We start from the raw sequence: 27,211 nt of genomic DNA, 5'->3' as shown, positions 1-27,211 counted from the left end.
ACCCGAGCAAGACATACATCTAGTGAGTGGCAGGGCGGGGCTCAAACCCAGCAGCCTGTCTCCATCTGCTCCCCAGACCTTGAGGGCATTTCCTGTGAGGGCCTCGGTGGGATGTAATCTGAAGCCAGGGGCCCTTGGGTCAAAGGCAAAGACCTTCCTTAGCTCCCAGAAGTCAAGAATGGGACCTGGCTGCCAATGTTCATCTGTTCCCCCGCCCCGTGCCTCATTTTCCACCCTTGTCAACGGGACTTCCCCGCCCGAGGCCCTGCACATCCCTGCTGTGGCCTGCTGTGTGGTTTTCTTCCTACCAGTGTACCCCAAAACAGAGTCGATGTGTGTGTGTCCTGCAGTCCCAGGACTCTGTCAAGCCCCAAGACGTGCCAGGAGGCTCCGAGAGAGAGTAGAGGGGTGGGAGCCTTCGCAGAAAACATCCTGCCCCTCGCGGCCCTACCTTCTGAAGGAGCCTATCCCTCTTTGCTCCCTGAAGTGTGGGGATACAGTGGATTCTCAAAGGCCTTTCCTCGACCCCAAGGCCAGCTCTCCTCTGCCCTCTGCACAGGTACTGAAAGGGAGCGCTTGGTGAGCAGAGGTGACCCTGCATGGCCTCCAAAGGTCAGGAGGTCATCCATCCACTGGCTCACCACCAGCTGCTTGCTGATCGCCTGCCCAGTGCTGACACTGGGGACATGGATGGGACCAGGCAGAGTCAGAACTCACAGCGAGGGATCATCAACCCAGATGTCGTGGGAAGGCTCGGGTGGCTGGGGCCTGGGGCTCTGTTGAGAGTGAGCTGTGGGGAGTCTGGGGCCTTGTGCAGGCAGTGGTGAGGAGGCTGAGAGCTGTGAGCGTGAGTCTCGGGAGACAGTTAGACGGATCCGAGGGGGGAGTGCTTGTGCAAAGACCCTAAGGTCGGAGGGAGCTGAGAAATTCCAGCAAACAAAGGAGGGTCAGCAGATCTGAAACCTTCAGGGATAGCAGAGGTGAGCCAATCTAACTTTGCTGGATCAGTAAAGGGGTTTCCAGACCAAGAAGGAAGGGGCCTTGGCAACCTTCCAAATGTCTCATGGCACAGATAGAGAAACTGTGACTCTGTTGGGCTAGGGAAATGGACAGGTTGAGAATAAGTCTGGAGGAGACCCAGGATTAGCTCCTAGCTTCTCGACTGCCCAGTCCTTTCTGCCCCGGGAGTGCCCGAGAAGAGGGAGACAGCTGGCGTTAGTCAAGTACCTGCCTGAGCCAGGGTCCTGGATGAACACACGTCACTGATGGGTCCCTGGGTCCAAGACCAAGGTCTATCCCTAGGAATTTCTTCCACAAAGAGGGCAAGAGGGACCTAGGGAAGTTATTTGGCTACTACCATCTCCAGCCTTACCATACCGTCTCATCCCAGGCCGCTGTGGCAAGTAGAAATGACAGTCTGTGGATGTACAGTCAAAGGCAAGAAGGGGTGACAAACGTAGCCATAGCCTCCTGATTCCCACTGTAGGGCTCTACTTAGGTCACACATGATCCAGGTTATAGCCATCTGGCAAAGTAGTGAGTGAGTGGTCCTCCCTGCTGTCTAACTGAAATCTGCCTAGCTGCTAAGCTTCCATCTTCCTTGCTGGGGATGTGGGGAAGCACTGGGATGCACTTCATAGTGACTGACTCTCCATCTGGGAGGCGAATTGTGAGGTGGGAGGCTCAGAGAGACCTCCCAGCGCCAGCCTGGAGCAAGGTTGTGGGTGTGTGGGGTGGTGGGGCGGTGAAGGCAGCTCTCCAGGGATGATGTCCTTCCGGACAGCCCAAGGACAAACACTTCCTGAGAGGCAACTGTCCAGGGGCCCGGCAGCAGCAAGCTCCAGCAGAGAGCCCCAGGCCTCAGTTCCCCTGTGGTCTCCAGTGTTCCAGCCCACAAAACCTGTTTCAGAGCTGGGGTAAAATGCAGGAAGAAGCCGCTAAGCTTCTTCCCATCAGGGAGGAGGCCGTCTGCTGCCCTGGACTGTGCAGACTCAGGGAGGAAGCCCACCTGAACCAGATTCCTTTTTTAAAATCATGCTGAGGGCTGGAATTCGGGGCCTTGCTACATCTGAAGTCCTGGACCTAACACTGGCAGCTTTGTCTCAGGGGACCGTCACTTTTCTCCGGAACCAAGAACGTGTGTGTTTAGTACTGCCTGAGAAGGCCGGGGTCACGGTGAGGTTGGCATAATTTGTTGAGGGCCTACTGTGTGTCAGACATTCTACCACGTGCTTTCCCCATTCCACTTTAAGAGTCAGGTTTGGCTGCTCAGTTAAGGTCATACAGTTGGCCAAGGGGGTGCAGGGCTTGAGTTCAGGAGGCTGGCTGCAGAGCCCTCACTCAATATTTTTTTTTGTTTTTGTTTTTTTTTTTTTTTTTTTTTTGGTTTTTCGAGACAGGGTTTCTCTGTGTAGCTTTGCGCCTTTCCTGGAACTCACCTGGTAGCACAGGCTGGCCTCGAACTCACAGAGATCCGCCTGGCTCTGCCTCCCGAGTGCTGGGATTAAAGGCGTGCGCCACCACCGCCCGGCGCCTCACTCAATATTTTGATGCATAGGTGAATGACAGGCTTCGGAGGGTTTCAAGGGAGAGCACTGGCTGAGGGGGAGGGTGGTTGGATCTAGGACTTAGATTTTCTGTCAACTGTCTGTTCTCTCTGGGCCTCAGCTTCCCCTCTTCCGAGATGGAGAAGTTGGACAAGATGACCTCAAGCCGGGGGCTAGGCCAGCTTTGATTTCCTCCTCGATCCCAGGAGATCTGAAGTGGAAGAAGTCCTTGGCTAACTAGAGAGCTGACCAGCTAACCTATCTCACAAGACCTTGGGGTGGGGGTATGACCTCAGACTGCATGTCTTGTTCGTAAGCCACTCCGTGGACACCTGTTTATTAGCAGGCAGGGAACTCAAGAAAAGACACCGCAATGAGGAAGGCAGGCCCTGAGCACAAGCCCCACTGGGTGCTTCTCGCTGTGAAGGAGATTGGCTGGGTGCCTGGTGCCTGGAGGCCGGAAGTACTTCATCCTTCCTGGGGGGCGGGCATGAAAGCATAACAGATACAGGGAGAGGCACACCGGGTCCTGAAGGATGCACAGGAGTCCTCTAGGAAGCGTAGTCCCAGTGAGGGGAGCAGCCTATACAAACCACAGTCAGGGGAACAGCCTATACACTGTGTAGCCAACTCAGTAAGGTAATGAAAGGCCCTGAATGCCAAGGAGTCTGGACTTGGTCCTGGTGTTGTGGACTACAACAGAGGTTGTATTTGAGAAAGAGACTCTGGGGGCTGGAGTGGAGGGAAAACTGTTTAGTCACATAGGACAGGCCCCTGGGCTTCGTGGCTCCGAGACAGGGCTCTTCAGGCAGCAAGAAAGCCAGCCCCAAGGGATGGAGGGATATAAAAAGGGCTTCAGTATGGCTGAGCCTAGGGTGCATCAGCAATCACTTGAAGCTGGGAGGTCTTCTTTTTCTTTTTCTTTTTCAAGACAGGGTTTCTCTGTGTAGCTTTGCACCTGTCCTGGAACTCACTTGGTAGCCCAGGCTGGCCTCAAACTCACAGAGATCCGCCTGCCTCTGCCTCCCGAGTGCTGGGATTAAAGGCGTGCGCCACCGCCGCCCGGCCGAGCTGGGAGTTTTTCATTGGCCAAGCTCAGGTCCATCTTGCCTTAGCTGCACCTGTGGGGAAGACGGGAAAGGAAGCATTTCTCAGGGGACATGGGATGCCGTGCAGGGCAGGGGGAAGAGTGGCAGGTCACTGTGCACAGAGGTGCTGCTGTGTGGTTGGAGGACAGTCCTTGTCCAGCTCTCACCTTGTACCTCTGAGGCCAAGGCGTGACTGAAATGGGTTCCTCAAGGAATCAGGCCTGGAAGCAAGGCCTAAGCCAAGGGCACAAAGTCTGGGGAGATGGTGTGAGTCCAGTGATTAGGGGACCTTGGAGTATACGGAGGTGTCCTGCTCAGAAGGAGCCCAGCAGGCCCATGGACTGGTTAAGGAGAGTGGATGGAGGTGAAGGCCACATCCCAACAACCTCCTGGCTGTCCCCTTCAAGTCTCCAAGTGTGGGGAAACAGTGGCTCATGGCTCAACCACTTCCCATGGCTCTCTATAGCCCAGAGGTTCTCAACCTGTGGGTCATGACTCCTTTGGTCGAATATCAGATATCCTGCGTATCAGATATTTACATTACAATTCATAACAGTTACAAAATTACAGCTATGAAGTAACAACGAAATAACTTTATGGCTGGGGGGTCACCACAACATGAGGAACTGTATTAAAGGTTCTCGGCCTTAGGAAGGTTGAGAACCACTGCCATAGCCCATTCAAAAGCCATGACCCCATTCCAAGTCATAACCTGTCTCAGTGGCACCGTTTCTGTCTACTTCCCTGTCAGAAACCCAAGGCCCCCGCTCCTTCCACCCATCCCCAAGGGACCAGGAGGTCATCTCTACTTTGAGCACACAGACTTTTCTCTCCCCTCCCTTCCCTTTGTTTCCCCTCCATTCCTTTGCCCTGTCCCTTCCTTCTCCTCCTCCTTCTTCTCCCCCACCCCTTTCTGGGACAGAGTCTCTTTCTGAAGCCCAGGCTGGCCTCAAACTCATGGCACTCCTCCTGAGAGCCAGCATCACGTGATGTGCCACCAGGCTGGCATGGAGCTCTTTGGGGCCATTTGTTCCACACCCCTCAGCCAACCACGCCAAATAAACTTGGGCTTTGAAGCCAGGCAGACCTGGGTTTGAATTCTCCTGCAGCCTGCTTGGCTGTGTGATGTTCTGCACAGCATTTAGTCTCCCCAAGATGGCACTTTCTGATGACATAAAGTTCCGGCAGGCCCTCGGCAGATCTCAGTATTTGTTCAATCACACCCATCCTACCTGAATTGACTCAGGCAGGCAGGGACCCAGCTCCCCCATGCCTGGCACACAGCGGGGGATGTGGAGGGAGAGGCTCACCAGGCAATTTTTCCGTGCCAAGCAGACCCATGCTCCCCACCTCGGACCTTTGTGGGTGAGGCAGGGGGAGCCCTAGGGCACTACCCCATTCTGTGACGCTGACCTGACATGCCGCTAGGTGCCGGAGTCCAGCATCAATAAATTACTGGTGAGTTCAGGTGACGGGACAGATCCAGTGTCAGCTTCCTTTGTGTCCCATAGGAAGCCTCCAGGCCCCCTTCCTTAGCCTCCCCCACTGAGGGCTCCATCTGTCACCTTGATGGCACACCCATCTGCCCCATGTTGGGATGGCATCTCACAAAGCTTCTGCCAAGCCGGCACTGGCTCCATCCTACAGATGAGGAAACTGAGGCCGCATGAAGGGGAGTGACTCACCGGCCTCACTTCTCCATTGCATCAGAAGTGTCCATTACAAGACATGTGCACTGTGTGTACACACACTTAGGGTTTCCTTACGGCTTCATTCCCTCCTGGGAGCTTGAGACAAAGTGCTCATCGTGACGCTCAGGCTGGCCTCAAACTCAGGGTTGTCCTACGTGGGCATCCCAAGTGCCGGGGTTACAAGTGTGTGTCACCCTACTGGCTGGCTTCATTCATTTCTTCACCATTGTGAACATTACAAATTACCGTAGACAGGACTGAGTCCCTGTTCTTCTGGAACACACATCCCAATGGGTGAGATGCCTCCAAGTGGGAAGGCAGACCAAGCAGGCCAGGGGATGGAGTGCCTGGGGACTTTTCAAAAGGGCAGAGGGGGCTCCTCCAGGGAAGTGATATTTCAATGAAACCCCTGAATGATAGTTTTAGTATTGCCTTAAGCTTTCACTTCTGGAAAGGTAGGTAGCTGTTGGACCCAGGGGACTATGAAAGTGGGCGGAGCTTGTACACCTGACTGTGTACCCACAGACAGTGCAGCCCAGGTCACTGCAGAAGTGGAGACCTAACTGCCCTTCTCCTGTTCCTCGCCCTGGGGACTTCCATCTTACTGGCCCATGGATTTCCCAGGCATTTTCATCTCAGATCTCCCGCCCGACTGATGGCCTTTGAGTTTGAAATCTCAATCTACTAGTCTCAGCCTGGGGATGTACCTTAGTAAGCCGAGTGTTTGCCTAGCATGCATATTGTTCTGGGTTTGATCCCCAGCACCCCATAAACTAGATGTGGTGGCACACACCTATCATCCTAGCAATTGGAAAGTGGAGTCGGGAAGAAGTTCAAGGTCATCCTCAGATACACAGTGAGTTTGAGGCCAGCTTGAGATCTCTGTGTCTAAATAAAAGGGGGGGGGGGTCAGCTTAATGTCAAGAAAGCTGAGCAGTGTCCAGCTCACTTACTACTGATTTTCCACACCCCGTGACTGTTTAACACACAGAAGATGCTAGAACAAATGTCCGAATGAAGGGTCGGTGGACATAATAATAGCAGGAGCAACTTCTCATTTGCACACAGCCCTGTGAGCTGGGGACTATCATCAATATCCCCATTTTACTTCCTTTCAAAACTGAGCCTACAGACAAGGGACTTACGTCACCAAGAGCAATGTTAGGAGAACGACAAATGTTGCTGGTGCGACAAGAACAGGGTGGTACTAAACACTGTAGATCTCAGTCTGACTTCATTCATTCATTCTTTTATGCATGCATGCATCCAATAATTATTTATTAATCCACAACCCTTATCCTGGGTAGAGGGTTCAGAGTCAACACTCTGAAAAGCCAGTGGTCCATTAGTGACCAGAAATACTTGAGTCAACTGTGGGGTGAGAAGCCCAGGTGGCTCGGCAAACTGGCGGGGAGATACTAAGCTGGAGGTGGCTTGATAGAGTGGTGCCAGGCCTGGTACTAGCTACTCCAGCCCCTGTTGCGGGTGGGCCTTTGTCCGAGCCTGACTCACTTGGCTCATACCCCAAGCCAGGAGCTTCCCAGGACAGCCTTATGGGCCACATGACCACTGTCTATATATATATACCTGCAGTCCTGAACCCAGTAGAGCTCAATGGCAGGCAGGTGATCCAGGCTAGACAAAGCTAGGTGTTCTGTGGACCAGCTTCTTTCCTCTTTTTGATTCAGTTTATCTGTCTACTACGCTCAGTGACCTCATGCATTGCTAGCACTACTGGAAGGGGCTGTTAAGCCTGGGGTTTGGACATCTGGACAAACAGTTAAAACAAACAAACAAACAAACTACAAACAAAGAAACCAAAAAACCCAGGGCAGGGGCTGAAGAGATGGCTCAGAGGTTAAGAGCCCTTGCTGCTCTTGCAGAGAATGTGAGTTCAGTTCCCAGCACACACATGGAGGCTTACACCCTTCTGTAACTCCAGTTCCAGGGGATCTAGTACCCTCTTCTGGCCTCTTGCAGGCATTACATGGACCCAGTACACATGCATACATACATCCATACAGGCAAACCTCTCATATACATAAAATAAAAATAAATGCACCTTAAAACAATGACAGGGCATTTCACTAGTCTTTGACTCACGGGCAACTTCTTTTGTCTCCTTGACAGGTATCTGGAAGGGGAGGAAGAGAGGAGTAGTTGCCCCAGGGCCATGGATGTGGGGAGAGGCTCCCACCTTTCATTCTCTGGGACAGGATGCCATTGACAGGAATAGGCCAAAGGTCCAGGGATCTGTTTCTACAGCAGTAGGGACAGGCATGGGTGGCAGAAGGCCATCCTCATCCCAGGACTCAGCCATCTCCTGCCTCTTCACAGCATCTCTTGGGGCAAGAGGCTGGATGTACCTGGTGTTGGGGAGCTGGCCCTGTGGAGAAGCCCAGGCTTCTGACTTTGGAGCCTTGGAGCTACCTTCCTCCCTCACTTCCTTTGTACCTCGGTATCTAACTAGCTCCTATGGATCTAGGATACAATCCAAAGACTCCCCCCTGGACCTCAATACTCCTGCCTTCTTCTGGGCACAGATGCACACACCTTTAATCCCAGCACTCAGAAGGCAGTGGTAGAAGCAGAGGTGGGTGGATCTCTGTGAGTTCGAGACCAGCCTAGTCCAATAGCAAGTTCCAGACCAGCCAGGACTATACAGTGAAAGACAAACGAGACTCCTGCTTTCCAACCCCTCTCTGCTCACCAATTGCGGCTTCTAAAAGATGGGATTTCTTTCCTCAAAGAGCTTTAGGGAAATGTTTTGGGTTTTGCTTGGTTGATTGTCTTTTGAGACAGGGTCTCTCTATGTAGCAATGGCTGTCCTGGAACTCTGTTGTTGTTTTTTTAAATAATTTATCTTTATTTTATATGCATTGGTGTTTTGCCTACATGTATCTGTGTGGAAGTGTCAGATCTTGGAGTTACAGACAGTCGTGAACTGCCTTATGGGTGCTGGGAATTGAACCCAGGTCCTCTGGAAGAGCAGTCAGTGCTCTTAACCACTGAGCCATCTCTCCAGCTTCTGGAACTCTGTTTTTTTTTTTTTTTTGTTGTTGTTGTTGTTTTGTTTGTTTGTTTTTTGTTTTTAAGACAGGGTCTCTCGCCGGGTGGTGGTGGTGGTGCATGCCTTTAATCCGGGCACTTAGGAGGCAGAGCCAGGCGGATCTCTGTGATAGGCACCAAAACTACATACACAGAGAAATCCTGTCTCGAAAAACCAAAAAAAAAAAAAAAAAAAAAAAGAAAAGAAAAGAAAAGAAAAAAAAGAGACAGGGTCTCTCTCTACATAGCCCTGGCTGTCCTAGAACTCATTTGGTAGGCCAGGCTGGCCTCAAACTCATAGAGATACATCTGTCTCTGCCTCCCAAGTGCTGGGATTAAAAGTACTATGTCTGGTTTTAAAAAATTAAAATTACACTTATATATCTATTTTGGGGAGGGCAGTAAGACAAGCCATGTGGAGAGCAGAGGACAAACTGCAGGAATTGGTTCTCTCTGTCGACCATGTGGGTCCTGGGGATCGAACTCAAGTCATCTGGATTAGTGGCAAGTACATTTACCAGCTTGCTGAACTATCTTGCTGGCCCCACCTCACTGTAGGGCTTTTGCCTCTGCTGTTCCCTCTTCCTGGAAGGCTCTTTGCTCAGATCTTAGCATGGCTGGCTCCAGGGCACCTGCCATTTAAGGCACCTCTCCAAGCCTACCTCCTCAGAGGGGCCTGCCTAACCCCTAAGAATAGCAGTCACTTCCTGCATTATTTACTTCCATAGTACGCTGTTTCCATCATGGGCCCTTTCCTGCAATTTCAATGACTGACAGCTAGTTTGCTTGAAGGCCATTCACCCCACCCATTGAGGAGTTTCAGGAGAGTAGGACCTTGAGAAGCCCATGTTCCCACCAATGTTTGCTGAATGAATGAAACACCAAAAAATCAGTAAAGCCTGAACTGATTTTTTTATTTTAATTTCCCATCTTTAATACTTTGTGGCCCCCATGCAGAAGAAGGCATTTATTGGGCACTTTATATAGCAGACACCCTCTTGAGTATTTCTATACATGGCACACTGCCTGTCCCACAGATGATAAAGTTGAGGTCACCCAGCAAAGGTGGAAGCTGTCCGGAAGAACCTGGGAGCATGGAGCATGCTAATGCAAGTCTCAATGCATTCAATCCCAAGTCTGTTTGACTCTGCACAAAGCTCACCAGACCTACTAGACCTCAGTTCAGGTCTGACAATCAGGTATTTAGGATCTGGAAAGCAGGCAAAGACCTAGACCGGTAGAGAGGGGGTCTGGCTTAGTGATTATTCAGGTGGGTTCAGATGAGGACCCCACCACCTACAGGACTCCCTACTCAGTGATCATGAGCACCGCCAGGCAGAGCACTTTGGCTCTCAGAAAGGGAGCCAGCTGGAGGAATGCCTGCATACTGGGAAATTCAGGCAAAAGCCCCCAGACCTCGGGGATGGTCATCTTTGGCCAGAACGTCTCCTCTTCATCCCTGGTGGAGTCCAAGCTATCCTGAAGCTCACTATGCTATGGAAACTGGCCTTGAACTCAATCTTTCTGCCTCCTTTACCACCACACCCAGCTCCCACTGGCCACCTCTTTATAGTGGGTATGGCGGCACAGATCCAGAAAGAGATCTTGGGGAGAAGAGGAAAAGTGAGTGTGGAGTTGTTGGTGTATATAAAGTAACATGGAAATGTAAATTATCTAAAAATAATCGATGTGACATGCAGAGAGGTTGGAACTTGGAAGACCCCTTAGGTTCTTCCAGCATCTATTGGCACCTACTGTGTGCCAGCTGCTGTACCAGGGCCGGAAATTCAAGGATGAGTCAGATAGGGCCCTGAGCATCTGGGTCCTCTGATTGGAGGGGTGGGAGGAGTGAGCTGGAGCTCCCACCTGAGAGAGGAAGGCCTGTCTGTGTGTGAAACAGTATGGGTGCCAGGCAGAATTAAGCAGAAACCCACTCCCCATTCCTCCTTCCTCATGACCTTGAGCAGATTAGGCCCAACTCGCCACTCCCCAGAACCTTCTGGAAGACGGGGATGCCCTTCACAGCTGCCAGGGTCTGGCACCCAATAGTCCCAACGACTCGGGTACGAATGAGTACCTAGTAGTTCTCAGGCAGAAAATGATCCTGTTCTGGGACTCAACTCTTGAGTGATAATATGCTTGTAAGAGTGGCCCGGGGACATGGGGGTGGCCCCCAGGGGACAGCAGAAAGGATAGTGCGGTAATTTCTTACACCCTGATAAGAAGGAAGGCAGAAATCCTGGCGAATTGGCCTGAACCTTTTATTTATGCTTGTAATTTCATGGGGGAGGGAAGAAGTTCTATACTGGTCAGATCTGCTCAGGTAGGAGGGGATGTGGAGTCGCTTAAGTTCATTCACCAAAGGATTCTAGGCCAAGGTGCACCGGGGAAGGTCAGGCTTGCCAGCATGGGTTTGTGGGTGTGTCAAGGTCTTCAGAGGCGCAGTGAGGTTGGCACTAGTGAGACCACGGGACAAGGTGACTTCTGTAGGGCCTGGGGCTGCCCACCCCCACCTCCATTAAGGCAATGGCGGCCAATCTTTGGGTAATTCAGATGAGGCGGAAAGAGAGGAAGTTCGGGGGCCCGAAGGCTGGAGGCTTGGGGTTCCCCAGCGGGAACAGTCCGGTTCTGGCCCCCTGCTGACACTGACACCAGAGAGGTCAGGCCAATTCCGGAAGGGAGAGAGGGAGGGAGAAGAGCCTGCCCTCATACCGCCCGGATTGGGCTACCTCGGCTAGGACGACCCAACCCAGGAGGCCGGGGACGCGGGTCGCTGGGCTAGGGTCTGTGCCCTACTCCCCGCGGGACAGCCAGCCCGTCCCGGCAGAGCGCGGCCTTCTAGCTGTGGGCTGGGGCAGCCGGATGGAACGCGGTCCCTAGCTGGGTACTGCGCGCCTGCGGCTGCTGCCCTACCGGCCGCTGCCGGTGCGGCGGCCCCCGCGCCCCCAGGGGCCGGGCCGGGCGGGGCTGGGCTGGGCGCGCGGGCGCGGGAGGGAGGGGGGCGGGCGGCGGCGCAGGCTGCGCCGCTCTAACAGGTGGGATCCCGCGGCGTGGTGGAGGCGGGCGCGGGAGGAGGAGGAGGAGGAAGAGCAGCGGCAGCGGGAGCCGGAGCCGGAGCAGGAGCAGGATGAGCCGCGCAAGCTGACAGCCACCGCTGCCGCCCGCGCCCAGGCTCGGTCTCGCTCCCCGCGCCCGGGGCCGCTCCCCGCCTCCCGCCTCCCCTGGCCGCCCGCGGGGCGGCCCGCCCCCTCTGCACCTCCGGGCCCGGAGCTGCCTCCATCGCTCCTGCATCCCGGCCGGGGGGAGGAGGAGGCGGAGCAGGAGGCGAGCCGGAGCCGCCGCCGCCAACGCCGCCGCCGCCGCCCGAGCAGGACAGAGCGCGCCGCAGCCCCGCGCGTCCGGCCGCCGCCCGCGCCCATCCAGCAGCCGCGCCGAAGCCACACCGCGGGACAACCCGGGCTGCGGCGCGCCCCTGCCCAGCCCGGCCCGGCCCAGCCCAGTCCCAGCACCGGGCGGCCCGGTGGCCGGCCCGCCCCCGAGGGCGCCGGGCGCGGCGAGAGGATGCCGAAGCCGACGCTGCTGCTGCGCGGGGGCTGGGAGCGCGAGCGCAGCCCCGGGGACTCGGAGCTGGGCCGCCAGTTCCGGGACTGGTGCCTGCGCACCTACGGCGACTCGGCCAAAACCAAGACAGTGACACGCAGCAAATACCAGCGGATCGCCGAGGTCCTGCAGGGCGGCGGCGGGACCGGCGCGGGCAGCGGCCCGGCGGCCGGCGAGAAAGGCAAGTTCCAGTTCTGGGTGCGCTCCAAGGGCTTCCGCCTGGGCAGCGGCCGGGAACCCAAGATGGGCCAAGTGGTGTATGTGCCGGTCAAGACGGGCTCGGTGAGTGCGCGCGCGGCGGCTGCGGGCCAGTCCCACGGCAGGGCTCGGGGAGGGCGGGGGCGGGGTGGGGGTGTGGATGTGTGTCCGAATGGTGTGTTCTTGGGGTTGTCGGTGTGTCTAGCCCACCCGGGGCGCGCGCGTCCCTGCTCACCAGCCCTCCCTGGCCCGCCTGGGCAGCGCTCCGGGTTTGGGGTGTCCCTGCCCCCCTCTGCGCCGCTGCCCGGGCCGTGGCCGTGACGGGCGGGCTGTCCCGGGCTGCTCACCCCAGCGTGTTCTGTCCTCCCGTCCCCTCCCCCCAGCCCCCCCGCCAGCAGGCGGCTGCTCCGGAGCTCCAGCCTCCCCCCTCCCGCCCCGGGGCCGCCTGTCCCGGGCGCCTCGCGCTCCCGCCCCCGGGCCGGCTGGGCGGTGTGTGTGGTGTGTGTGTGTGTATGTGTGTGTGTGTGTATGTGTGTGTGTGTAAGGTGGTGCTGCGGGGGTGGGGAGGCAGGGGCAGCGGCGGGACGGGTAGTCCTCTGGGCCTCCAAGCACCAGGGGAGGGGGCCAGCCCTGGCACTGTCGCCCCGACCCCACCCGGCGCTGGCCCGGGGAGGGGCAGCCGGAGCCGCAGCCTGGCGCAGGAGCAGCCTCCCAAGGGTGGGTGGGGCGTCCCCGCCGCCCCCCGGGCCCCGCGCCCCCCCCACCACGGGACAGGGGCGGCATGACCTATCCATCCCCTCCCCTCCCCCGTCCCCCGAGCCGGCCCGGGTGGCTCTGGGGAGGGGGCGGGTAACCGCAGCCCCGGGGAAGGAGGAGGCCGGTGGCCGGGCGGGGGCGTCCCCTCCGGCCCGGGGCGCCCTGGAGAGGGCGTGCGGCTTGGGCCCCGCGGCTCCCCCCGCCGGGACCTCATTGTTCTGCAGAGGGTGGGGGCTGGGGGGGGGCGGCTGCTCTCGGGGCGCTGCTGAGCTTTGAACTTTCCGTCGCCCAGACCTTCGGGTAGTCTGTTCTGTCCCCGGCCCAACCCGGCCGGGCCAGCCTAGCTTTCCTCCCCGCCGCCCCTCCCTGGCCTCGCCCGGCCGGAGCGCTAGAGCCCGGCCGCCCCGCGCCGGCCTCCCTCCTCCCTGCTCCCCCGCTCCCCCCTCCGCGCTCCTCCCCCGTCCGGCGCGCCCGCCCCGCGCTCAGCCCTGTCCCCGGCCGGAGCGGGCTCTTCACACACAATTGATTCGGTCGTTACGAAAAGTGCACTTGTCCCCTCCCCCTCCCCCTCCGGCGGCCGCCCGGGCCGGGCCCGCGGGGTGAGGGGACCGCGAGGGAGGGAGGCGGGAGGCAGGGAGCGGAGCCCGAGGCGCCTCCCCCCCGCGCCCAGGGGACGGGGCTGCAGGCCGCGGGGAGTGGGAGCCGCGAGCGCGGAGGGCGGGCGGCCCATCTGCGAGGAGCGCTGATAACCGCGCCGCTGCCGCTGAGGCCGCCAGCAGCCCATCTGCGCCGCTGCCGCCTCCGGCCGGACGGGGAACAGGGGGCAGGGCCGAGGGGCGCGCCCACCGGCTTCCCGGAGCGGGAGGCTGAGCCACGTCCCTGCGGCGCGGGTCACAGAGCCCCCAGCGCAAATGGGCACTCGCCCCCAAACGCAGGGAGTCTGGGTCATTGTCCCCTGCTCCGATGGGCCAAGGATCCTCCCTCAAACCAAATCACTGTCCGTTTGCCCTTACGGGGCAGGTAAGCTGTCACCTCCCACAAGCAGGCTAGGTCAGCCCTTCCCACCCTGCCAGTTTGGGACTTCCACTTGGTTCTCCCCATCCTGAGCAAACCCTCCCTCCTCCAGGTGGTTTTTCCCAGGGCAGCCATCCACTAGTCGGCTAGTTAGATCCGTGCCTTCAGCCTTCAGGGCTTCCCAGGTCAGCCCCCACCTCATCTTTCTCCTGGCTACCCTTCCCAGCAGCGTGGAGTCTTGCCCCAACTCCTTTTTAGGTAAGATTCCCCAGTCCACCCACTACTATTGGAGTTCAGGGGCGATGCTCCCACACCTGGCAGCTGGTTTACTGGCTCTCTGTGGGTCACCCACTGCCCTAGGGAGTGGGAATCATGAGGCAGTTTGTCCATCCTTTTATTCCACACAGCTGTCACGGCAGAACACCCCTTCCCATCCACCAGCAGAAGCTGGTGCTAGGCTTGGGCTCTGGTCCTGCCTGAGCTAGCTCACTAGCTGGCTGCTTCAGCTCTTTCAGCTCACTCTGCCTGTCTTGCCTGCCTTTTACAGCAGGGACCTGACAAGCCTCCACCCTGGCTCTAGACCAATAATAAACCTTCCCCAGGGGACCACCTGCCCGGGAGGCAAAGAAACAGGACCCAGGCCTCCCTGCCCAGGCTGCCGAGAGGATGGCAAACACAACAGGCGTGCCCTCCTGTGACAGCCTGCCCCTCCAGTTCCCCGTGCCTGCTTGCCTGGCCTGCTTGTCCCCAGAGAACCTGTTAGTTACCTGCCACATGCCTAGCCAACCAGAGCCAGCCACTGGAGATGTCCAGAGTGCTGCCACCCCATCTCCAAGTATCTTCCTGGGGTGCCGTTATCATTTTTTCCATTTCTATTTTCCTTTTCGCTGATCTGAGGAGCAGACCCTGCTGGGGATTCCGAGGCAGCCATGGCCTCTTCCTAGGAGGGCCTAAATGGGACATTTTTTGAAAGATGTAAAGGTCATCCTTCTGCCTTTACTGATGCACACACACATACACGTGCACATGCATACACACACACACACACACACACACACACACACACACACACACACACACACGGCAGACATGCACCTGGAAATTAAAGTTGTCGTTGCTTCTGGTGTCAGTGGGAAAGATTCAGTAGTTTGTCTTGGGTGGGTTCTTGTGAAGGTCATTGGGCCATAAACCTTTGTCTAGGACTTTTATTTGGTGTCTCCAGGCCTCGAGGTAGGCCCTGGGCCATTGAGATGAGCACTGGGCTTTGGAGTGGGTGAGTGACTTCTCCTGGGACACCCTGCTAGCAAGGAAGACAGGTGTGGCTGACAAAGTGATAGTCTGCCGAGGCTGGAGAGCGGGGGAGGGCAGGTAGGAAATGTCAGAGACGTGAGGAGCCAGAGATAAGCGGGGTGGCTTCAGTGGGCCGAGAGTGACCATCATGTGGGTCCTCTCTCTTCTCACGCCACCCCAGGCCTGCTTTCTTCCCCCTATAGTTCTATGAAGATCTGCGGTCAGGGCCCTTTCCCAGTTTCCAGGCCAGCCTCAGGTCGATGATCTGACACTTGTCCTGTCCCATCTGGCCCTGAGCTTTTCTGGGTGTGTGTGACAAAGGCTTAATCTGTCCGGACGGGCCAGGGCAAAGAGGAGGGCGCAGGGAATTACACTCAGCAGGGCCTCCTGCAGCTGGGGCCCATGTGGGGGTGGGGCTTGGCGGGGGAGGGAAACCTAGCTTCGGGGAGGCAGGCTGGTCTCAGTGTGCAGGTTGTCACAGGAAGTCAAAGGTGCAGGCAGAAGACAGAGAGGGCGGAGTCCCTCACTGGTGCTCACAGGGACGAGATCTTTTATGATAAGAGCCAGCCAGGGCCTCTGGCTGGGCAAAGCCTGGTTAGTTAGGCTTTATTATTTCTTGTGTTTGGCCTGCTTTGGCCACATTGGGTGGCTAAGCAGGGGAAGTGAACCCCTTGGAGGGAAGACCCTCTGATTCTGTTCCAGCCACATAGTGAGCCCACCCCTCTCCTTTTCCCCTGGCCTCTGAGTGGGACTGTCTCTGGGACCTAGGAAGGCCACAGATCAGGCTGGGTCAGGACCCTGAGCCAGTTGTCAATCCCTAGGTCAAGAGAACCCCAAGGCTCTTTGGAGAGAAGTGGTCTCAGACCAACAGTACCATCTTCCAGTACACAAACTGCGGCCCCGGGGAGAGGCAGCGCCACTGTGAGGGCTAGCACTGGGGCATAGGTCTCTGAGCTCCACCATGGTCTCTCCTGGGCCTAGCACATGCTTCGGATCCCACCAGGAGAGCCATATTCCTCCAGGGTCCCCTGTGTGATCGCCCAACTCCACTGTCAGCACGAGGCTTCTGCGAGCTGGACCCCAGGTGTTGCGCTGGCCAAATTGACTAATGGTGGTCTTTTCCCAGTTTGCAGATGACGTTCATTTAGTGGAAAGCGTTTTCACAGTCTGAAGTCTTCCTCCCCAGAGCTTTTTGTGTAAACCTTTGGCACCTGCGGCCACTGGTCTGGGCGGGAAAGGGCCTCTGGTGATGCAGGGTAACACTGTAACAGGCTTTGACTGAGTAACAGGCTTCTGCCTTCGGGGGAATGCCTTCCTCAGGATTCTCCTTGCTTTTCTTCAGACTGTCAACCACAACACCTATTTTTCTCTCTGCCTCTCTCTCCTTTTTTCTTCCTCCACCTTTCTTTCTTTTTTTTTTTTTTAATTTTAGATAGGGTCTCATTATGTAGACCCCGACTGGCCTGTGTAGACCAGGCTGGTCTCAAACCTGGTAGAGATCATGGGATTAAGGCAAGCACTCATGGCGCGTCTGTTCCTCAGTAGGCTAGTATGTGCCTGTCACTGGCCTGAGACGCCACTTCAGCTTGTGGGAATCTCACAGCAGCGTAGAGGCCAACATGCTATTACCATCACCTGTCAGATAGGTAAACTGAGGCTTAGGGAACGTAAAAAATTTCCCTAGACCACACTACTGAGTGGGCAGGCCCTGGGCTTGGGTACTGCTTCATACGCATTTCTGTTCTGGCTCTAAGGTATACTGCAACCTAATCTAATCTGAATGTCTAAGCCCTTCGTGATAGGTTTTCAGTCCCTTACATTTCAGTCTGGATTTGTTTAGGAGAACCTCCCAGTCAAGATGTCTGGAATTGTAGATTGGTGCCATGTAAGATGTCTGGGGTTTTTCTGGAGCACAACAGGGTAGACATGGGTGAGGAAGGCCTCTGTTGTCCTGGGTCTCAGGGGACTTTGGGAAGAGAGTTGACCGTGGTGTCTGGGGCAGGCCCCATTTAGATTGCTCAGGAGTGGCAAAGGAAGGAAAGCCTTTTCATTAATTAAGCCCTCCATAATTTGGGTAACAGGGTCCTGGAGCCTTGGGGAGGTATTTTAGAGCTGAGTGTCATTTGGATCTGAGTGTCCGGGCTGTGGCTTTCTGAGTCCTCTTTGGCTCTGGGTCACTCCACTGGGGTGGGGACAGCATGTACTCTTCTTCCTTCCCTAAGTAGCCTGCCCTCTCCTTTGTGCCCCAGATGGGCTACCTTCCTGTCTAGAAGGCCAGGAAATACTACTGGGAACACTGGTGGGTGGGTGGGTGAGAAGGAGTTGGGGCAGGGAAGCCTGTGGCTAGGGCCCTCTAGAGACAAAAGTTGATGGCGTCAGACCAACCTTAGCTTCTCCAAGCCAGCTCTTACTTTAGAGGTTGTACCACGGATGACGGAGTCCACACGAGTGTGAAGCCATGGGGTAAAAACACGTGTGCACAGTGTGTGTGTGCATACATGCTCAAGTCAGCCATGTGGGTATGCCTATCTGTGTTGGCTGAGAATGGTGGTGGGAATGTGTGCCTGGGCACCGGTGTGTGCAGGTGGAGGGAGGCAGCATGCTTGTGATGTATGTGGTTGTGAGCGTCTGTGTCTGTGTTGGCAGCTGTGGGAACACCTGGGGTGCTGTGCCGGCAGACCATGGTGAGACTGTGTGTGAGGATCTGATAGAAAGCCCTGGCTGGCTGGTGGTGTGCTGTTCATGGGGTGCTCTTCATCACAGCTAGGTCAGCCCAAGGGGACACCCTGACTCTGGTGTTCCTCTTGGCCAGCTGAAGCTGAGTTAGAGAAAAGTGAGTGGAAGATGGGGCCTTGTCCCCATGCTGGAAACTAAAATATTTCCTTGACAGCCTCTCCCATCCCCAGGTCCAAAGTCTAGTCCCCAGGGCAGGATGGATCGTACTGGAAGAGAGGGTTCTGAATCTGAAGTAAGGTCGGGCCCCATGAATCTCAGCTCCACTTTGGTGGCAGGTAGCCTGCCTGGAATCTTCAAGCCTCTGTTTCCTTGCCTGGAAAACAGTCAAAGGATGCCGAACCTGGACAACCTGGAGACAGCAGTGTTCTCCTTGAGGGTGGTGGTTAAGGAAGGCGCCCAAGGTCACCCTGCTAGTGTAAAAACCAGGTCTGGCCCCTGAGCACTAGAGCAGGCAGAGGCGTGGGAGGAGGCTGGGTGGCAGCCTGCTGTGGCCACTGGCTTGTTAGAGTAAAAACTGCCCTTATGACATGGGGTGGGACTCAGGCTTTCCAGCCACAGGGCCATGGATGGGTTTGCATCCCTGTTCCAACCTCTCTTAGGACACTCCTGTGAAGTTCACGTCCCAAGGCACACAGCAAGTGTTAGAAAAAGTTACCTGCTAGGTGAGCTTGCTGAGCTTTGCTCTCCTCCCGAAAACGGCCATGGTGATGAAACTGTCATGGACGTTGAGTGGGACCCAGCCCGGGCCCTGGGACTCATAGGCAGCTGCAGGGACTCGCTTCCTTAAGATTGTGCCTGAGGCATCTCTGTGCTGCTGTGTCATCAGGGGCCGGGGAACTTGGCGGGAACCGAGTACCCCTCTGTACCCGGTACCCCTCTTTGCTGCTGCTGGGAAGGCTGGCAGGGAGAGGAGGTTTAACCCCAGCCTGGTGGGCCCTGTTGAATGCCCAGCCCACCACCTGCTAATCCCTTAGGCCAAGGTCTGAGCAGGTCTCTCAGTCACCCAAGCCCCTAACCCTGTGCCAGTTAATTAATCTTCCCCCTAAAACATGGGACTAGAGAGGTCAGAAGCCCTTCCTGGGTTCCCCAGTAAGCAGGGCTCAGACGCCAGAGCTCTGTCTGGCTTTCTCTGCAGAGTGTCCTCAGCCTCCGCCCACCCCAGGCTCACAGAGCCTTTGCCTGAGGGCCATTCTGAGGTTTCCCAGACCTCCATCAGCCCTTCCACCTGCTGGCCCAGCCTGGGGAGGCAGATGCCACCCTCCTTCCCTCCCTCCCTCCCCCTTCCCTCTCCCCTCCTCCTGGTCCTGATCAGCTGCAGCTGCAGGCCTGGCCTGGGCAACTCCAGGGGCTGGGGAGTCTGGAGGGAAGCTGCTTGGCCCTCGGGACAGGGTCACCAGCTCCTCCATCTTCGTGCCTCTTGGCCACCCTGGGACATGTAACTCCTCTGCTACAGACAGGAAAAGTGAGACAGTGCACAGGGAATTCACTCGGGGTCCAGCAGAATCCCAGAGCTGAGCAAACATCTGGTTGTAAAAGCCAAGCCCCCCCACTTGCTTCTTGTTGTCAAGCCTCTCCTCCCTGTCTAGTCCCTCCGTCCTGCCTTTCCGAGCCACATCTAGGAGGTGTTTTACCTCTTTCTTCTTATCTTTGTCTCCTTACCCAGCCAGCTCACTTGAAAATCCTGATTCTGTCTTCAGCATCTCAAACCCCACCACGTCTATGCCTCCTTCAGCTGTGACCAGCCCCGGCTAGCGTGGCGGGGCATCAGCCTCCTACTGGTTCCCAAATCCACTCTGGCCAGAGGATCCCTTCTTCGTCCATACAACCAGAGGGAGAATTTTTGAAAAGCAAGCCAGGTTCCGTCCTTCTGCCCAGAGCCCTCCAGGACTTTACCTGATTCCTGGATGTAGTGGCACACACCTGTAATGTGACCCTCGGCACTCAGGTAGAGGACAGCTTGGGCACAGCTGGGACAATACCGTGAGACTCAGCTCAGAAACCAAACACAAGATCCCACCTCACTCAAGGCAGGGGTGGATGTCCCCGAGCCCCCCGTGAGAGCTGGCCAGCTGCCTGCTGCCTTTGAGCCTGCCGCCTGCTGTCTGTACAGCCGTCCACTCATCCATCTGGCCACACCCTACCGGTTTCTGCTATTTTGCAAGTACAGTAGGCCCCAGGGCCCTTGCACTGGCTTACCCCATCATCTCCCTTCACCCCAGTTTTCTGTGCGGCTGGCTGGCTCTGTCTCCTTGAAATCTTTGCTAAATATCACCTCTTCAGAGAGATCGCCCTGAGGTCTCTGGGATGCTGTCCCCACCTCTCTCTTTCCTGTCACCCTTGGGTGACTTGGTAGACAGTACTGCTTCAGTGTTTTCCCTCAAGGTGGCAGCTTCAGTAGGGCTCTGCCTGTTTGTTTACTTTACATCCCAGAGGCCTGGAGTAGCCCCTGCCCCTCTGGGTTCCCTGCAGGGAAGGTTACACAGATGTTCCCCTCTGAGTCAGACTCCAGGAACTCTCTTCCAGCCCTGCACCCCAGGGCCCCAGAGCCCTAAGCACAGACACAGCCTTCAACCCACGGGGGCCTGGGAAGTCCTCAGAGAACTGACCTTTGACCTGGGCCTTAAGGTGCCCAAAACATCTTTCATGAGTGTAGAAATAAAGAGGTTGTAACTGAGGCAAGGTGGATGCAGTTGGTGAGGCCTTTGCAGGATGGAATCGGGCTGGCTTTCCCTGTGGCTGAAGATGGCCACTGAGTTAGTCTGTTGAGAACAGAATGGCTTCAGAATCCCGAGGACTGTGCTGGGGAACCTGGATGGGGCTAGTTGGAGAAGGATCCGGAAAAGTGCTATACCTGCAGGGTAGTTGAGTAAGGGTTGAGGTTAGGTTGGTTTAGAAGGAGCCTTGGAGTCATGGGGTTATTATGGGCTCTAGAGAAGGAGAAAGGGGTTCAGTCAGAGAAACAGCCATGGGAGGTTGTAGGAGACTCTCAACAACCTCTGCTCTCTCTCTCTGGAGACTCTCCTTATAGGAGCTGGGACAGCAGCTGGGGTAGGGCGATATGAGATGGAAAGAGAGGCATCCAGGAAGCCAGGAGATGTGTGGAGGCACTGGCGGATCTGGATGAAACTGTAGGTGGCAGGGGGCACGTGGGGGGGCAGCAGGGGTGTGTGGTGGGGTGACACGGATGTGGGAGGGGTGGGGGGGGTTGGCAAGGGTGTGGGGGTGGCAGGGATGGGGGGTGACAGGGGTGTGTGGGGGTGGCAGTGGCGTGTATGGGGGGTGACGGGTGTGTGGGTGGGTGGCAGGGGTATGGGTGGGTAACAGGGGTGTGTGTGGGGGTGGCAGGGGTGTATGTGGGAGCGGCAGAGGTGTGGGGGAGTGGTATGTGTGTGTGTGTGTGGGGGGGGGGTCTTGAGCAAACTCTGGTAAGTAGAATCTAAGAAGTGTCCGCAAGCCCTAGGGTGGCTGAGGGAGGCCAACAGGGAACCCTAGTGACTCAAGCCTCAGTGGCCAGCTCAGGAGCTGCCATGTGCACAGGAACCCTGGGCTGCCTGGAACTTTCCTGCTGGGTTGGGACCAGTCATTTCTTGCTCCTGGAAGGCCTCTGCTTGGGTGGATGACTCAGCATTTCTCAGCATCTGAGGACTGAGCGAATGTTCTAGCAGACATGGAGCCTTCCCTCCTCAGGCCAGGCCTAATGGAGTGTGAGGGGTGGACAAGAACACATGAGGTCCAGGGCCTCATCTCAGGTCCGTCCATCCGTCCGTCCGTCTGTCCGTCCGTCCGTCCGTGGACCGGCCCCTAGCTTCCCAGTCTTGCATGGTCCTCAGCCACCTTGAGAGGTTGTTTTATGACCCCATTCTACAGGTTAGCAAACCAAGGCTGGGTGCCCAGCTAGGTAGCCACTAGCAACTTCTGTTTCATCAGAAGAATGGGTCTGATGGCAGTTCTTCAGGGTTGATGGGGAAATTAAGGAAAGAATTGAGTTAAATGTATTACATAGTGGGGTTGACATTCTCATGGGGATGTGAAGAGGTCCGCACAGACACTCAGTACTCAGGACTAGGCTAGAGCAGTTACAGGGAAGACCAAAGGACAACAGGACCAATGGCAGATATGCCTTTAGAGCCCCAGTGCCTGTTCTGGTTCTGGCCCTCTGTGCTGATAAAATCTGTACCCTGTGGGTTGGGCATGAAGCTCAGTTTGCTAGGCTGGTTAGAGTAGGGGCTGTTGCTCCATCTCAGGCACCTGGGGGAGGGGGAGGGCTCCTGCAAAGATGCCAGAGTCAGGCCGATGTCAGCCTCTGGTGAGATCCTCTTTGGGATAGCAAGAAGGCTGGAGGGGAGAAGTAGCACCCGGAGCTCAGTCAGTGGCTTGAGGGACTTGGAGCTTCTCCAGAACTCTGAGTTGAGAGGCCTGGGGGAGTGGGGGATTATCGGTGGTTTTGTTTTGGTGATGGTGTTAGAACCCAGGGCCTGTGCATGCTGTACCCTCAAGCCCTTTAGGTTGATGCTGAGGCTCTCTGCAAGTATATGGAGCAGTGGGGAGTTGGAGGCGGGGGACTGGTCTGAGGCAGGGAGCTCTGCCTTGAAATCTTGAACACATCCCCTTTCTAATCCCTAGTTTCTTCCTTTATTACATGGAACGATAGGACTGGCAGTGTAGCTCAGTGGTTGTGATCTTTCTTAGCATGAACAAGGTCCTAGGTTCCATCCCCAGCACCACAAAATATTTATTCATGTGTATGTATGTGTACCTGCATGAGTTTATATGCACCATATGCATGCAGGTGCCCATGGGGACCAGAGAGTGTTGAATCCTTCCAAGTTGGAGTTGTAGGTGTTTGTGAGCTGCATCACGTGGGTGAGAACTGAACCCAGGTCCTTTGTAAAACCAATAAGTATTCTTAAACACTGAGACATCACTTCAGCCCCAACCACAAAGTAAGTTTAAGGAATATAAATAAAATGGAGTAGAAAACGCTCTGGATTCCATCCATCCTCTTGCAGGCTCTAGGCCACTGTGTAGGGCTTCTACCCCAGGGTGATGGCCCCGTCCTCACTAACAGTGAGCTGCTGTCAGGGCTTTGATGGAATGAATGGCCATTGAACCACAGGAGCAGCAGGGCTGCCTGCGGACCTTTGAGTTCAGTGGCCTGGCCTCTGGTTGAGCTCTCAACTAGCGCTCACTCAAGGACCTTGAGAAAGTCCCTGCCTCCTTTCAAGCCAGTTTTCCTTCTGTGAGCCCGATGGTCTTGCCTGTGTTGAAGCTGTGGGGAGTAGGAGAGGCTCCCAGCAAAGTGCTCAGCCCAGAAATCCAGAGGTTTGCTGCTGCACCTGGCCTGTAGTCAACAGCAGCTGCAGGGGACTCTGGGATCGAGGGTCAAAGAAGCAGTGGGCTAGGGTTAGGAGAGAGAGCGAGGGGGAGTGGGCACAGAGACACAGGCATGGCAGGAAGGAGGCTTCCAGGAAGAGGACATCAGCCTCCAGGATTGGTTGGGACCTGGTCCTCAGTCACTGAGTCATGGGAGGTGAGCCCATTGGGAGGGTGGCTTTCAGGAGGCAGGAGGAAGAACCCAGCCAGGCTGCCCATTAAGAGCTGTGTATATCCCAGGTGTGGCGGCACACGAACTTAATCCTGGCACTCGAGAGGCAGAGGCCGGCAAATCTCTGAGTTCAAGGCCAGCCTAGACTACGTAATGAGTTCCAGGATAGCCAGGGCTTCACAGAGAAATCCTGTCTGGAAACAAACCCCCCTCCCCCCAACACACACACAAAAGAGCTGTGTGTGTGTCCCCTGGGATCTGGGGGCTCTGGATTCAAATCCTTGTTCCCTTACTGACTATGAAACTTTAGAAACAACTTCAGGTCTCCATTTCCACATCTGTAAAATGGAAGAGTGATAATGTTAAGGCTCTCTTGGGGTATAGGGGTGATTAGGGGTACACTGGGTCAGTGCCCCCTGCATACCTCCAGAGTGAAAACAGTGACCCGCAATGGCACAGCCTCTGTTTGGTGACTACCTGAGAAGTACCAGGTCCTGTGCCAGAGACCTTCGGTGTGCTGGGCCTTGTGTGGCTGGCCACTTGTCTTTCCTCACACACAGAGTCAGGCTCAGAGAAGCTGAGTCCATGTGTCAAGGCTTCACAGTTGTAAGAGACAGAGTGGTCACCGGGAGCCACATGACGAAGTCTGACTTTGGCTCCCCACATTGCCCATCCTTTTGGCAGCTGGACTGAAACCCAGGGGACTTTGTAGGGGTGCTATATAGGCTTGGATAGTGGCTCTTGCAAGGATGAGCAGGGTAGTGTGGATCCATATGGCAAAATGCTAACTCTGGGCCACGCTGTTGTTCCATATCAGCCCAGTGGGAGGGCCTGGTGGCAGCTCTGAGGGGTCGAGGCCCTGTCCTTTATGGTGGCAGAAGTTTCTGTTCGGCCACCCTGCTGCTACAGCTCCAACAGACCAGTATGGTCTGGATGGCATCGGAGCGCTGAGGGTGAGGAGAAGGTGCCATGGGGTCAGGGCGGGATCCGGGAAGCTGCTGTGAGCCAGTGATTCTGGGATTGGGGAAGGAGGGGCCGGGGCCTCCCGGGAGAGCTAGGACCCAGTGGGCAAAGGTGCTTGGGACAGGCTTGCTTACAGGGACTGTGTGTGTGTGTGTGTGTGTGTGTGTGTGTGTGTGTGTGTGTGTGTGTATGGTTTAAGGCAACAGTAACTCAGCAGCAACCCCCAGTGGCCAGCTCCTGCCCCTGCCCCAAGCTTCCCAGTCCTTGAGTGAACAGCTTTGTCCTTCCACTGGACTCTGGAGCTAGGCTGCCAAGTTTAGATCCTGAGCCCACCATCTATGTGCGGTGTGACGTGGGCAACCTGTTGAATTTCTCTGTTTCAGTTTCTACATCTGAACAGTGTGGGCTAATGTATACGGTCTGCGTCAGGGAGAATGGAGGGCTTCAAATCGGGCGTGTGGTTGAGGTCGCCGCGTCACCACCGCCATTGCTGCCGCCACCGCTGCCGCCGCCACTGCTTGGCATTACTGTTGTGCATGCATAGCTGTTCACACTTCATGTGCAAGTTTAAATGTCTGCTGAGAACCCTTCTGTGGTCCCAAAGCTCAGTTTGGTGCCCGCCCCCCAACACTGGGAAAGAGGCAAGGGGAGAGGTCAGCCTGAGGTCAGCCCCGTAGCTCCAGATCTTGCAGCAGTAGGCTTCTGTTTGGAGGGGCTTCCTGGTTGCTGGTGGGTCCCAGGGCCTCCTTGCTTCATCCAGGGCTTGTGGACAGATCCTCTGCCCCCTAGACAAGGTGATGATGGGTACGGGAGGGGATAGGACCAAAGGAACATCTGTGACCAGGCTCCAGTGATAGGGTGCATGGCCTTCTCTGCCCCTTGTTAACCCTGCACTCCTTAGAAAACCTCCTGTGAAGGGAGGTGGCACCAGGTTGCTGTGGGGAGCCCGGGCAATGCCTCAGGTATGATGGAGGGCTGGGTTGCTCACTGAGGACCTGGCTGGCAGGCCCCTGCCCTCAGGAGGAATGCTGCTGCCTTTTGTGGATCCCAGCCCGGTGAAGAAGCCCACTGAAGTGCTCTTGAGTGGCTGGGCAGCTGTGGGGGAGTAACGAACCAGTCCAGTCCTCGGTTTCCTCCTCTGTCTAGCAGACCTGGTGACAGACGTTTATGTGCACAGCTGTCTGGTGCAGGCAAGGGCTTCTGGCCCAGGCCCTGCCTCATGGCTCTGCGTTCAGCAGCAGTTGCAGTTGTTGTAAAGTATGAAGACTAACGTGGAAGCCACCAATGAGGGGCACAGGGCTGCTGGGCGTGGTGGCCCCTACCCATGAATCCAGTACTTGGGAGGTGAGTTCGAGGCAGTCTGAGTAGATTTCAGGGTGCTGTCTTAAAACACACTCTCCAAACATCCAATACAGAGCTCAGAAGGGCTAGGCCACCCAGTCACCACCAGGCAGCAAGCCCTGCTCATTCATTCCGCCAGAGCATGGGAGTGAGGAGTGGGCACAGCACAGACTTGACCTCCTCCCTCCAACATGAAGGCGAGAGGCTGGGGAGCTAGGCAGCCATCCTTATCCGGATGGTGTCCGCTCTGTTGAACTCTGGGGACACTTCTGTAAACAATCTCCAGCGCCCACCGGCTGCTCCATCTGGAGCCTCCCTTTTCTGGGAAGTAGAACTCTGAGGTGCAAGGAATGAAGGGCCTGTCCTAGCACCTCCTCCTGATCCTTGTCACTTCCCTGCAGCAGCACTCACTGCCCTTTCTCTGTCCTCTTCACCATCAGTCACTGTGTATTCATCTAGCTACTTAGAGGGGCCTCCTGGGATGTAGCCTTGAGCCCCACAGGTTATAGGTCTGCCCTGGCAGAGTTCAGGATACTCTGTGGTAAATAGATGCTACGTAGTTCCAGTGGTGGTGCTAATGGAATGGCAACTGGTGCTGGTGATGATGGTACAGTGATGGTGATGGGATGATGGTGGTGATGGCAGTGGTGGAAGTGGTGAGGTGGTAGTTAGGCTGCTGGTGGTGTTATTAATGGTGGTACTGGTGGTGGTGGTGGTGGTGGTAATGATGTTGTAGTGGTGATGCTGATGCTGATGGTGATGGTGGTGTTGGTGGTGGTTGTGATAAGATGTTGGTGATGGTGGTGATGGGGTGGTGATTATGATGATAGTGGTGATGATGGTAACGGTGATGACGGTGGTGGTGGTAGTGACGGATGAGATGGTTGTGGTGGTGGTGATAATGGTGATGATGCTGGTGGTGATAGTGGTGACGATGGAGGTGGTGATGTGGTGGTGCTGGTCATGAGGTGGTTGCTATGATGCTGGTGATGGTGGTTGTGATGATGGGGGTAATGATGATGGTGATGATAATGGACTGGTGGGTTCTAACCATAACGATGGTGGGGATGGTAATGACGATGATGGTGGCGATGGCAGGATGATAGGAGTGTGTCAGCTCACAGTTCAGTGAGTACTCGTGGAGTGACCTAAGTGCTTCCTATGTATTTGCACATTGGCTTCTGCACCAACACTGCATGGCATGGAGCTCTTACACAGCTTGCCAAGGCCCCTGTGAGCCGGATGTGAGCTCAGGCAGGCTGCTTGACCAGCAGCCACTTCAGCCATGGCTGCTTGCCAGTTGTAGCACATGGCCACCTCCCCTGACTCCTCAGATCTCTTTCTTGCTTCCTGGGACCAGCACAGGAGGAAAGGGCCTGAGTCTGACTCGCCCAG

General features: G+C 56.1%; 1 protein-coding gene across 2 annotated transcripts in view; it reads left to right on the top strand.

The window, feature by feature from the left end:
- Positions 1-11,868: 11,868 nt before the first annotated feature.
- Positions 11,869-27,211, top strand: part of Nol4l (nucleolar protein 4 like) — a 125,423-nt gene continuing 110,080 nt past the window's right edge. The window contains exon 1 of one of the 2 annotated variants that reach the window (XM_052722446.1): positions 11,869-12,255. In XM_052722446.1, coding sequence (XP_052578406.1) covers positions 11,935-12,255 — 321 coding nt within the window. In that variant the 5' untranslated portion in view covers positions 11,869-11,934. The remainder of the gene's footprint in view (positions 12,256-27,211) is intronic. The other variant, XM_052722447.1, reaches the window with a different exon arrangement.

Source organism: Peromyscus californicus, unplaced genomic scaffold, assembly GCF_007827085.1.
Source record: "Peromyscus californicus insignis strain IS unplaced genomic scaffold, ASM782708v3 Scaffold_7__1_contigs__length_154581171, whole genome shotgun sequence".
NCBI lineage: Eukaryota > Metazoa > Chordata > Mammalia > Rodentia > Cricetidae > Peromyscus > Peromyscus californicus.
The sequence above is the reverse complement of the archived record's forward strand: the minus strand, read 5'-3'. Positions and strand labels throughout refer to the sequence as shown.